At 34.8% G+C, this 13960-nt stretch overlaps 1 protein-coding gene across 1 annotated transcript in view; it reads left to right on the forward strand.

Moving 5' to 3' along the window:
• Nucleotides 1–13960, forward strand: part of NEK10 (NIMA related kinase 10) — a 117843-nt gene that overhangs the window by 7077 nt on the left and 96806 nt on the right. Inside the window, exons 6-16 of the mRNA XM_030007826.2 lie at nucleotides 171–301; nucleotides 800–898; nucleotides 3689–3773; nucleotides 4552–4593; nucleotides 6648–6726; nucleotides 7076–7143; nucleotides 8209–8288; nucleotides 9470–9556; nucleotides 10956–11180; nucleotides 11659–11798; nucleotides 13418–13479. Of these exons, the coding sequence (XP_029863686.1) occupies nucleotides 171–301; nucleotides 800–898; nucleotides 3689–3773; nucleotides 4552–4593; nucleotides 6648–6726; nucleotides 7076–7143; nucleotides 8209–8288; nucleotides 9470–9556; nucleotides 10956–11180; nucleotides 11659–11798; nucleotides 13418–13479 (1098 nt within the window). The remainder of the gene's footprint in view (nucleotides 1–170; nucleotides 302–799; nucleotides 899–3688; nucleotides 3774–4551; nucleotides 4594–6647; nucleotides 6727–7075; nucleotides 7144–8208; nucleotides 8289–9469; nucleotides 9557–10955; nucleotides 11181–11658; nucleotides 11799–13417; nucleotides 13480–13960) is intronic.

Consider the following 13960-nt stretch of genomic DNA (forward strand, 5'->3'; position numbering starts at 1 on the left):
TTTTGTTTTGCATGGCGGGGGGGGGGGTGTGTGTGGGGTGTTTTATAATGGCAAGTTAAAGGTCCAAAGTTCAAGTCAGAACTTGAGAAAAGGTACTTTTGCTTGATAACATTCTTATAAAACTTAAAATGCAGTGTTTGCCTCATGAGTACTATCCCTTTCCTACTTAGCTTCCAGCTATACATTTTGAAAGTGGTCAAACTAGTGTGACAAGAGCTTGGCAAAATGTCAAAAGCAATGAACGAAAACCCCATGGTCAATGGCAAGAATCAACAGAAGCTGTTGAGCTTGAAAACTTTAGGTAAAAAAAAAAAAAAGCTACTATGACGACACTGTGTTGTATCTCTGAACCTCCTTATGTATCTACAGCTTGTTGAGGTGTTGAAGGCATTTATATTTGTACTTATGTCTGTTACTTGTACTTTCATGTTAACCCACTATTCGAGATATGAATTATATATTTTTAACTTTCTAAACCTAACTGTGAATGTTCCTGCCCTTTTAAGTTTCAGACACATGCTCCCACTCACCAGAGTGTACTGTTGAGAGCTAATACAGTAAATTTAAATAAAGTAATGGTTTCTTTATTTGGAAAGCTTATATTATACCATTATAATAGTCCCAAATTATGCATGAGACGGACTGTTCTTCTATACTGTTAATGTCTGGAAAGCTGAAATTTTATTATTCCATAGTAACTGCTGATATAACGTTTCTTAATTTTTCTTGCTGATGTTAACTTTTGGCAAGCAAGATAATTAGCAATTCAGCATTTTTCTTTTTTTTTTCCCCTCATTAGTGTGACCTACAAGAATGAGCGAAATTTCAGCAAACATCCCAAACATAAGCTGTTTCAAGAGATCTTTACCGCTTTAGTTAAGAACAGACTTACCTGCAGGTCAGTATATCGAACATATTCGTATCCAAGAAGGAGGGTCACTCTTGCCTTAAGCAAAGAACCAAGATGCATGGGTAATATTTAATATTGTTTCAACAATATATACGGCATATATGTTTCAACAAAGACCTCTGTGTGGAAACTGCCAGCTTCACATCTCTGCATAATCTCAGTTTTAAACAATCACTTCTGTATTGGTTTTGAAGACCGAATGCTCGGGTTAGTGGGACTGAAGAAAGGAGGACTGGGTATATGACAAAACTTGGATGACCAAAATTCTAACAGCCGCTATGTTTCCTTGATCATTTATCCATGTCTAGTATCTGTAATCTATGGTTTGCTTTTCTAATTTAATTTTTATTTTACTGATTCTATTTGTATTTTATGGACGGCTGCCTTTATATGGAAAGGTCAGTGGCTTTCATAAAATTCAGATGAGTTTATGCTACTGTTCATATTTATTTGCATTCTTGTGTATAACAGGATTAGAAAGGGAAAACCCTTTCTTATGCTACTCTTATCTGAGCAAGGAAAAAGTGTAAGACCTTAAAAAAAATAGTGGGGGCAGAGAAAGATATTTTCTGAGAAAAAGAATGCGTTTTTCATTATTTCTTTTACTATACACCACTGCAGTGTGTTGTATTTTTCCTTTTTAAAGCTCAAGTACATTTTCTAAAAAAAAATCTTAAGTGGTACAGAAGGTTAAAGAAGGAATCCTAGAGGATTTAAAGGTATTAATGTGTAACTGCTAGAATTTACAGAAGAACCTAAAAATCACATGGTTTGCCTAGACCCTTTTTCAGAACTAACTAGGGAAGTAGGGATCTCATCTTTGATTATCTAAATAGCAGTGAGTTTAAGACAGATCATTTAAGTGATTTGTAAACCTGGTACCTCTTTTTTGCAAGTGAACTTTATCATCTCAGTATCCACCAGTGGGATGTCAGTGGCCCAGCTTCATTTGCCAAAAATCTAAGAAAAACTTACATTGTGTCTTTCCAAGTTCTATTTATATATTGTGGCATACCTAGCTCATATTCTATTTTTTGTTTTCTTTGGTACTTGTTGATGATGATATAGCAAAAGCAGCCTCTTGTATTAAAAAAGAAAGCACCCAGGTAAGGTTAATGAAATCACATATTAGTAGGTATGTAAAACCCATAAGGTAAGTGCAGTTACAAAGGTGATTTAGTTGCCCTTTGTAAATATTTTACTATGGCTGTGATGATGTTCTCTCTTTGGAACTACTGCCATTGCATTGTATCAGAGCCTTAGAAACTCTCACCTTGGTTTGCATTATGTACTTTTGCTGGCATAACTGTGTTGGTTGGGGTGCAAGAAAAAATCACACCCACTTATTGGCATCACTGTGTCAGCAGAAGTCCTGGTTGGAGGTAGTTTTGTTGACAAGAAAGCTGTGATCAGGTTAGCGTAAGTAGTTTGGATAAGGAGTATAACTAAGCAGGTAGAAAAAATCCTGCTGGCATATGCTGGATATATGCTAGGGTATCTAGTAATGTGTATTTTAAATGTAACTGTAGTAGAAGAGGCTCTTAAATGTTAACCAGGCTCAGAGAATTACTGTCCCTGCTTGGAAATGTGACAGATGCATTGCTCCGTTAAGCAACTGACTTCTGTCAAAAGTCAAAGCTTGTTGAAAGAAGAACTTTGTAGAACCACCGTGGTAATGGTCTTCAGGCTACATGAAAATCTGACCTACAAATGTTGCCTACAGGTATATGGTTGCTGTTTTCTTTCCATGAAAGTTTTGTGCCATTCTGAAGTGGCCAATTATGGAATCATAATGAAAAATAGTATTACTTGGGGCAGAATATAGACATAGAAGGGCTGAGATTTTGTTAGTATCTATTTGTAAAATATTTATTTTTATAAAAATATTTGTAGCTATGGGCATCATTCTCAACTGCAAATAATAAAAACGGAAGACAACTGCCAAGTCCTGTAGACTTCTGCCATTCCTCAGAAATTTGCCCAGATACTACAGATTCTGTCCTCTCAGTTAAAACAAAACCAAAAAACCCCATGGCAATGATGTAAAATTTTACATTTATTTTAAATAGGAAAAAGTGTATATATACCTTCAACAGATAATGGAAATAGCGATTCCGTTACTGGTATTTTATGCAGGATTACTGCCCCTGGATGCTTTGTGCAGCTCTGAGTTGTGTTTCTGCCAGGTCTTGTGCTGGGGAATTGTATGGAGAAATATAAAAGAGGAAGTTCTATTTGGAAGTATAATCCTATATCAAGAACATTTAAACTAAATAACAAATTATTCCAAGGACTAATAGTATTAGAGTTTTTAAAACCCAGGATAGATTATGATAATTCAAAAAATTATTTCAAATCTAGCTATTTTTACTTCTGTAACACCCATATTTTTACGTAAGTGTATTACGTTCACCAAAATTTGGTAAGTGGTTTCTCAGTGATTTTGCCCTTTTGGGCCTTGATCCAAACACTTAAAGTAAGTTTATATCAAAGCATGATCAGTTTGTCATTAGAGATAAGCATGCACTTTCCTGCATCAGTTCAATGGTAATGAGTGATGGCTGGCAATGTTCATATAATGAAATAAATTGATTTAATGCTGTTACTATGCTTGAATATAAATGGTACTAAAAGTTCTATAGTTTAGTATGTTGTACAGCTGTTGTAGGTCACTAATCTTCTAGTTGATTGATTCCCGAATCAAAGTGTTTTATTTAAGTGTTTTAACACTTCTAAAATTGCATTAGGTTTATGTTTTTATGCATATTTCTTTTACAGAGAGTGGGCTAATCAAGCTCCGTCCATCCATTTTCTTAGAGTATTAATCTGCCTGAGATTATTAATAAGGGATCCATGCTATCAGGTCAGTATGTCAAAATACTGTTTCTTGCTTAGGTAGGAGAATGCATATAAGCATCATGAATATGAGTTGTGTTGGTGCATGTGTATAAAAACATGCATTCTTATGGATGCATACTTATTATATGTATGTACCTAAATTTCTATATATGAAGATGTGACATGCAAACAGATTCCAAGAGTGAATTTGCACTGTTACTGCACAACTTGCTCAATTTCTGATATTCTTTATGTAGCATCTGTTGTTGCTAACCCTAACAAAGAACCTGTAAATCTCCATAACAGATGGCTTGGTCATTGCTCTGAGCCCTAGACTCCATACTTGACTTTACCATATAGATATGTAAAATTCCCATAATGTAATAAGTGAAGAAAACTGAAAGCTGCCTATTCCTCCTAGCAGCCTAATGCTCTGAACTACAAACAACTAGCTTTTAATTTTATTCTGGCTATTATAGTTGTATTCATAAGACTAAGCCTCAGACATTTGTTAAGATATTCGTTTTTGTGTATTTCTTTTCTATGTGTTCCAAAGCTTATACTGTTTTTCCAGTTTTAGAACCTTCAAAATTTCACTTCTGTGTTTTTATTTATCTACTTATTATAAGTAATTCTGAACTCTGAAGGTGCTAAGCATCTCCAGAATCCATTGACTTCGACCACTGGAGTTAAGGTTTCTCAATATTCATAACAAACAGAGCATTTATATTCTAGTGTTCTCTCATTCTTGTGTTTTCTGTATTTTGACTCAAATTTTTTTAAAATTTTTTATTTTCTTTTAGGAAATGCTCCACAGCTTGGGTGGGATTGAAAATCTAGCTCAGGTAGAATTCCTCATAGTACCTTTGTCCATTATGTTGCATGTCAGTTTATTATGATTAGAATGAAATACACTATAAAAAGCAGTGTGCATATATTCTTGGTTTATGGAAAGAAGCAAGTCTATTCCTCTGTTTGCACATAAGCAGTTGGTGTGGTTTTTTTCACTAGTATACAAGGCAACTGTCCTTATAATCTAGCAGCATTAACCCAGGATTTTTAGTTAGGAGGCTTCACAAATGCCTCCTGAAGTGGGAGAAGGATTAGAAAAGTCAGCACAATTGGTTCAGTCAAAAGAAACTGTAGACCTTTGAAAGAAGATGGGTAAAGTCACCTTGAACAGTAGCAAATGACTTTTCAAAGGTAAAAGCATAGCGATAGAATGTTGAACAGGTTTAGATTTGGGGACTACAGTACTTTTGCATTACAAAACATTATTGATAAGTCACTGCTGTATTGTTATTGCTGTGTTAATACTGCTTTACTCCTGTGTTTTTAATACTTGTTTATCAGTGCCAATTTAGCAGTGAGATATGACATATCTTGAATATCCATGAAATTGTTGAGAGTTTTCTTTCTAGAAAAAAACCAGAATTTTTGTAACAAATGTATCTTTCTAGAATACAGTCATCATTCGTTAATGTTTATAGAGCCACCTGTATTTCAAAGAGCCAATAGTGTGCTCTGAGCCCTTTGGTAGGACAATCACCTGTTTGAAACGTCCCTAAAGTTGCAGGAGTTCAAGATTATTAGTTTCTAATGGATATGGTTCCCACAGGAACTGCTTGCTGTTTTCCAGTGTCGCATGTCGCTAATGCTTAGCCATACTTTTTGAGGAGCTTGCACAGTACAAAGTGCAATGGCTTACTGAGATGTTGGCAACATCTGCAAGTGGAGTCCTCAGTGGCAGGAATCCAAATTGTATAATTGATAATCATTTTTACTATGCATGTGTTGCTGGCACAGAGAATTTTAAAAATCATGAGATGCAATTTTTATGATTTCTGGGGACTTAATCTTTTGTGTCCTTTGCAGTGAGGTTAAATCAAGTGTTAAATGGGTTTCCAGCACTCTGAAGTGCAGTTTGAAAAAAGTTATAGCTAAGACTATCAAAAATCCCTCAGAAATTTGGAGGGTGGCAGTAATTTCAAGGTGAATTGTGCATCCAAATCTTCTTGCCAAATCACAAGTCTGAAATCCTCCATGAGACTGTTTTATACAGCATTAAAAACATTTTTTATTTTTGGGGGCAGTTCCAGATAAAAAACTGTTCTCATTTTAAAGTGTTTTGGGCTGTTTTAGTAGAAAACACTAATAAAATTATTATTACCAATATTAGTTTGCATAGTAGTGTCCTCCTCATGTGAGTTTTCTTTCTAAATTATGTGCTGCTACTGTAGTTCTAGCCTCTCTTGTACCATCTGCTTGAACCTGCTGTAGTTTCCCTATACAGTATTCTGGAAATATCAAAGTGCAACCATCTGCAAGACCAATATATAAGTGATGCCAAGAATCATATCATGATTCTGTGTACTAACAAACATTACATCCTTGTGATAATTTCATTTTCTGGAAAAATATCTTTAAGACCCCCCCCCCCCCCCCCCGCAGTTGTGTAGGTTTTATGGAGTCTGAGCCCATCATCTGTATGGACTGAAGATCCATCTGGCTGTTCCAAACAGTGGCCAATAGTAGATGCTGAGGTAAAAGTTTGAGAGCAGAAACATGAAACAATAATTCCCCCAAAACTCTTATCAACCTCTAGCAACTTGCAAAGAAAGGAGTTTTGGCCCTAGAAGTAGGGTCATTGTATTTGATAGTCTTCAGTAGATTTTCCTCTTGCGGAGTTTTACACTTGCTTTTTGAATTCTTCCACTTCAAAGATCTCTTCTGTTCCCTGGCAGGTTTTACAGCAAAACTGCGGGATGTTGCAGACTTACCTTTTTCGTGAAACAGATGCACCACCTACAGGCTATTTCTGTGCATAACATTCTAGGTTTATGAATTCTTAAAACTTTATTTTTAATGGTATCCTTTATTTTTTTCCCCCTACTTGTAGTATATGGAAACAGTAGCAGATGGCTATCTTGATTATGGAGAAAGGCAGCATAATGTAGACAAGTTGGTCAACATGACATGTAAGTATTATAGCTGGTAACATAAATTATAAGAGCACTTACAACTTTTTGTGTGAGTCTTAAAATGTTTAAAATACTTGAGGTGGTCATTAAGTAAGACATTACTAGATTCATTGTAGGCATCATCACACAAGTGAAAACTGAAATTGCTGTGAAAAAGCACATCTTGTTTTTGTACAGAAGTAATATTTCTTTAACAAATCAATACCTCTATGCACTGAAATAACAGAGTAAAATGAGGTAGTCATGGTTCAAAGAACTTATCCAGTGTTTTGCATTATTATCTGATTAGTAAAATGAAAAATACTAAGCGATAAAGCTTCAATTTATGTGACTTTTTGTTCCGTAGATATTTTCCAGAAGCTTGCTGCTGTTAAGGATCAAAGAGAATGGGTTATAGCAAGTGGAGCACATAAAGTAAGTGCTTTATAAAATTGCTAATTATAACCAATTAGCTACTTAACTGAATGACTTATGCTTTTCAGATTTGATCTAGGTGGGAGTAAATTCCTTACCTTGTCAAGCTTGTAAAGTAAGATAATCTCAGTTCTGTGTTTTGCAGATGTATTAGTAGTATTATAAAAATTATTTCTTTTTTGTAAGTTAATTGGCCTGATGCATAGTTATTAGTTGTTTGAGATAAATAGGTCTTAAATGGTTGGACTATACTCATTCATATAAAAATTAGTGCTCATGTTTACACTGTCCTGAGATACATGTTACTATGATATAAATTGTTTTATACAATTTTTTAATATAAATGTATTTTTTATATAAATTTCTACTATGATTTTTCACTTATAAAGTATTCTGTGTCTAAATGGAACGGTGTCAACCTAGACAGTGACAACCTAGGCATCGCTTGCTAATGCTCTAGTGTCAGTCCGAGGATCTATACTTAACTGCTGATTTGTGGCCAAACTGAGAAACAGTAGAAATCAAGATCAGTATAACTAGTGCTTCGTGATTCTATTATGCTGCAGTAAAACGTTGGCAATTGTGATCAGAAAGTATCAGACAACATATTTTTAGAGAATCTAGACCAATATGAAGTTTACTTTGGTATAAATCTTTAACAGAATATATGCAGGGCCTTAAATTACATACTGCATTGTTTAAATATAAACTGAAAGTTAACTTTCTGCTTCAGGAGGCCTTGATTTAGAGTTCTGAAGTGTTTTACACAGGAACAGATTTTTTACAGTGGTATATTAAGTTGGGCAGATGCTTTAGCAGTTAAGAGAGATGCTAATTGCAGTTTGAGAAGAAACATCCTTGCTTGTCCTAAGACTGGGTGTATTCTAAGACTTTAAGTGTATATTTAAGTGTACTTTAAATGTAGTTAAGACTTTTAGTGTATTGTTTAAGGATTTGGTATCTTAATTTTGACTTCTCGATAAATAACTCTATATGTGTTTGAGTCATAAAAGAAAAGAATATAATTTATATTTTTTTTATCTTGTTTCATGTTTCATTTTCCAGACCTTAGTAAATTTGTTATCTGCCAGAGATAGCAATGTGCTTTTGGGTGCCCTCCTTGCTCTGACTAGCCTAGCAGAAAGGTAGGTTCAACTTAATCTGCTGTAGTTCACAATAAACATTTTAATGTTATCTCTTGACACAATATTAAAACTGCTGTTTATGAGGAAGACTTCTTTTTTTTCAATATGAGGCCTTTTTCTGTGGAGGTCAGCGAAGTGTGCTTAATTTTATATTGAAGCAGTAGAAACTAAGTAGAAACTTTAGTCCTTGCAACAGACTTCTTGCTCATGTGGAGAACTTTGCAAGACTGGAGTCAGAGGTTTCTCTTTGCAATCCCTATGCAGGATTCTGGAATGCTTACTGACTTCCTGCATATAAAAAGCTTTTGTGCTGAGCTTAATATAACAGTGCCTCACAATAACCAGCAGAATATTGTTCAGTGTAGTAAATAATGAATGCATATGCTCAAATCCATGTATATGTATCCTCTCTTCACTAATGACTGTTTTAAATAAAGATAAGACTTTTTTTCCTGGTGTGGAGGGAAAAAAAGGAAAAGGAAGATACAGTATCTTTCATCCTTAATAGTTTTATAGAAGAAAAGCTGCGGCTTCTACAGGATTGTTCTGCTGACTTCCAGACTTGTGTAACAATTTTATCTTTCAAATGAAAAATTATAAGGAAAATTACAAAACTGAAGACAATAGATAAAATTCCTTGAGATCAGTAGAAATTTATTTAATAAGATTTCTCTGGATTTTCTCTTTTCCCAAACATCTTTCATTCTATTTCAGGTTTATTGTTGTTTTTTTTTTAATATCCATATTAATTTAAATGATGTTATACATACATTTTCAACTTCCATTTAACTTTCTTACACATTTAATTCTGTGTACATTTGGACTGGGCAAGAAAGTGTTTGGAGTATATCACAAATTTTCATGGAAATTGTAGTTGATTCTAAAAATGTACCTCATTTGCTTAATTTCTAGTATGAACCAGATTAAATACATTTGTGTCTTTACTTTTATGCATTCACATTTCGTTTTTTTGTACTGGGAAAATTGGAAATTGTTGCCCTGTCACTCTTGACCCAGCATATTGTTGTGGCTTTAAATATTTGTGTGCACAATATGATATTATTACTTAAGACTAGAGAAGAAAATAATTGGTCAAATATATAAGGAGTGAGGCTAAAGAGCAATATGGTTTTTTCATATAATTTAATTTGATATAAATGCCAGGAATAATCACTTTGTAGTCCAGAATGTAGGGAGAAGATAAGTGAACTCACCATTGTTGAGACCTTGCTGGTGATATTACATGAATACGATTTGCTTTCTAAAAGGTGAGACTTTGCTTGTAGATTAATCGTGTTAAAATGTATTTTGACTTTTTCACTTAGAGACATGTTTATTTAGAGGAATTGGATAATGTGCCACTTTAATATACTCAAGGTAAAGTTCTGACACCTATGTGTTTTCAGTCAGATATTGAAATAGCAAAATCTTTTCTAGTAGTTTTGTTATATGCTGTCTCCTCTCTCTCCACTGATGGCCTATGGTGCAGTGCAGATAAATTGCAATGTTACCATAAAGTGATAGCAATCGCTTTTCTTGGTGCATCTCCTCTTTGCTCCTGGCAGACCTGAGTGGTTAGACGGAAAGCATGCTGAACTCTGACAGTTCCTGGGATGCCCAGTATAAACTAGTAAAAATTGCAAGACCTATAGCTGTTCTAGTTTATGCCAGAGGCTGGGTCAGACCCCACATCCCTTCAGTCAGAAAATCATAAAGGTTCTTTCGGTTCTTTAAATGTCCTTTCATCTCAGCTAAGACAGCTAGCTGAGCATAGTATATCTGCATGTCAGTAAGAAACCAAATACACTCAAATTTGATATGTCACTTACCCTATCACATTTAAAATTCTGAAGAGATTTTTAAAATTTCATGCTTAATTATTTCACACATGTTAATTATTTTACATATGACTAAAGATAAAGAAATTGAATATACCAAAAGATTTTATTTAATTTCTGGGTTTTAAATTATTTAGATTATATGTAAACCAAAAGTTTGTTATAAAAACTGGAATTAGAATGTAGACAGGATGCTGATCAACGCTAGTTAAGAATAATTTTAAATTCGGATATGAATCTGAATTCATCTCTTTCATCAAACACACATGCAGCTTTTTTGCTTCAGGTGGAAATGGAAATCCCTAACCATATATTCTATGGGAAGTCCACCTTAATTGGAGTGAAGTTAATGAAAATTTTGTATAAACCTTTTAAATGATATATCCAATCCCTTTTCTAAACATAATATTCAAACCATACTGGAGAAGAATCATGATTATTTTTAGAGTTATTCTAATTCCACAGATGGGCTTTACAAGTTCATGCAGTCAGTGCTACTTGTAGTACTAATGCCACTAAAAAGAGGCTGGTACCAAGGATGACTGCAGTCCACCTGGCCACATCCGCTCTGGCTGTGTATGCTTGGCTGCCTATGCTGACAGTCAAACTCAATGTAAATATAGTTTCATCCCTTGTGAAAATTTGGACCTTCTTTTTTTTTAAAGTGACTTTAACCAGTTTACAGTGACTTTAAGCAGTTTTCTTTAACTTCTTTTTTTATAGGAGGTCTCTGTTCTTAAACAGTTGCGGTGTTTTTTTTTCCCTTGCTAACTGACAATACAAAGTAATGATGGAGTTATTGTTAAAATTTCTTGCTAATTTTTTTTAGGCTCACAGCAGAGTTGCTACGTCTCCTCTGTGCAGAGTCACAAGTCAAAGAGCAAGTAAAAATGTATGAAGGAGTTCCAGTCTTGCTCAGTTTACTCCATTGTGATCATATCAAACTTCTATGGAGTATAGTTTGGATTCTGGTACAGGTTTGTGAAGATCCTGAGACTAGTGTGGAAATCCGGATTTGGGGTGGAATCAAACAGCTCCTTCATATATTACAGGGGTAGGTTTTCAGTCCTCAACATTGTGGCAATTACATGAGACTGTTTCATAAGATATATTTGACCAAGTCCTCTCTTATCAAATAGCATCTTTGTTTTGTTCAGCTGTATGTGATGTCTGCAGAAATTAAAAGGCTATTTAGAACATAATGAATAAGCAGTATTTTTTTTCAGCTATGAATATTTCATTGTTATCTTAAGGTGTTTTTCATATTTTCAATGTATAAACTAAATAATGAATAGATTATAAATATGTCATTACTGTATACTTAGATTCCCTATTAATCAGACACCTATTTAGTGAGCTAGAATTGTGAATATAATTGATGAACGTGGTAAAGGAATTTTCTGTTTAAAGGCTTTTTTACTTTTTCAAAGTATATTAGCTTATTTATTGAAAAACATAAAAATTTTCAGAAATGGTTAACAAGATATGTTAAGCCTTTTTTTTACACTGTGAATTTTTTTTTTTTTTTTCAGGGAAAGAAATCTTGTTTGTGATCGCTCTTCAGTTGGAAGTTTATCTAGTGCGAACGCAGAAGGGAGAATCCAACATCTTCATTTGTCAGATGATTTGAGTCCTGATGAGATACAAGAAAATACTTTCTCACTTCAAGCAGGTAGGTTTATAAGGCCTAATCCTCTGTTATGTGTTTACTTACACTTGTGCAAAGAGGTTCAAAAGATTTCAAAATTGAAATTGTAAACTTTTATACCTGCTTTAGGGAGTTAGGAGCACCAAGTCAGCTGTGTTTATTTCTAAATATGCAATACCAGCACATATTTTCAAAAAGCACACTTTTTTTTTTTTTAGGAAGAAGCAAAGGATAAAGTGTTAAGTACATGGGAATCATATATATTTCTTCCACCTGTAAAAACATCTCATATATTTATATATATTTTTTTAAATTTTGTTTTTAGCCTGAGATTATTTTTATTTGATGATATTTTTCTCTTTATTCAAATTTACTATGGTAGATCAATCATGAATTGATTATGATGGAACTCTTTCAAAGTGATATTTTAAAGACTACCAGTCAGGTGAGAATTCCTTAGTAGTTATGGAGAGAATACCTTTTAGAGGAGATTTCTCAATAGCATATCAACTATCCATCCTGAAATGCCTTCTGGAGGATCCTGTATTTTTCCAGTGACTATAGAAGGACAATGCAAAGTATCCTTACTAGGATTACATGAGCCTTTGCAGTATCTTCCTGAAAGCTGTAACATAATACCTAAGTTGTTTTGAATGCTTTATCATGAATGTTACCTCTGAAGAGCTGGTAATGTGAAATAAGTTGCAGTACCAAAAGTATTGCCAGCGTGGAGCATAATTCTGTGTTACTTCTGCCTTTCTTAAGGACTTCTAAGAAAGTAAGCACTGAACTTACAGAGGTCTTTTTTAGTTCTGGGTACTTGTTTATATTTTTAGCCTTGTGTATTGGGTGTAGGTGGCAAGGTTTTGTTAGCAGTGGGCCTGCAGGGCTGGCCTCTGTGGGAAGAGGTAAGGGATTGCCCTGTGCTGGACACAGCTGGTTCCAGCTGGCTCCACAGCAGACCCACTGCTGGCCAAAGCTAAATCCATCAGCAAAGCCGGTGGTGCATCTGTGAAAACAGTTAAGAAAGGGCAAAAATGCTGGGTGAGCAGAAGAGGAGAGGAAAAAAAAAACAAAGTGGTGAGAAACAGCAGTGCAAACACCAAGGTCAGAGAAGGAGGGGGAGGAGGTGCTTTAGGCACCAGAGCAGAGATTCCCCTGCAGTCCATGGGCGAGACCTTGGTGGAGTAGGTATTCACGCTGCAGCATGTGGAGAGGAGCCATGCTGGAGCAGGGGAAAAGTGTGAGGAGAAAGGAGCAGCAGAGTGGAACTGTTATGTACTGACTGTAATCCTCATCCACCAGATCCAGGGAAAAATGGACGGGGTGGGGGAGAAGGTGTTGTTTTAATTTTTTGTCTTTGGTATTTTGCTATCAAAATCTCTTTTAACTAGCAGTAAATTAAATTAATTTTCCCCAAGTCAAGTCTGTTTTGCCTATGATGGAAATTGCTAAGCAATCTTCCTGTCTTTATCTTGACATATGAGCTTTTCCATCCTATTTTCTGCCTCTGCCCTGTTAAGGAGGGGGAGTGAATGAGCAGCTGGATTGGCATTTGGCCCTTAGCTAAGGTTAACAGACCATGCTATCTGACTATCTTTATGAATCTGGCCCTAAATAGCACATCTGAATTTTTATTCTAGCTTGTTGTGCTGCAGTTACTGAACTGGTGCTCAATGAGACTAACGCTTACCAGGTTGTACAGGTAGGAAGACTTTATTTAGTAAAGTAAGGCATTATAGTTTATAAATTTGATTTAATTGTTCTTATTTGTTACCATCATTTAATTAGCAAATGAAATGCATTTGAAAGGGATTGGAAACTGTGCCTTTCTATAACGTTAGTATCTCTGTTCCTTTATACATTTACACACAGAGACATAGACGCAAAGATATCAATGTATGCATCTAGTTGTCTGGGAGAATAAACAGCTTTATTCAGACAAGGTTCATTTTGGTTGGCTTCTCTTGCCATGCTTTTGCCATATTCAAAATAGGATAATAAATAAGAGTAATCACAGAAATGACTGAGAAATACAAACTCTCAATTTCATGAATTTTATTAAAACAAACTCTGTGCAGCTTAATATTGGCATGTTGTTTCACAAAAAATTTCTCTTTTCCTCAGTGTTTGGTATTTCTGAGGTAACTCCCTGGCACTCTGTCCTCAGGGTTGTGTTTCTAAAC

This window comes from Aquila chrysaetos, chromosome 3 (assembly GCF_900496995.4).
Source record: "Aquila chrysaetos chrysaetos chromosome 3, bAquChr1.4, whole genome shotgun sequence".
NCBI lineage: Eukaryota > Metazoa > Chordata > Aves > Accipitriformes > Accipitridae > Aquila > Aquila chrysaetos.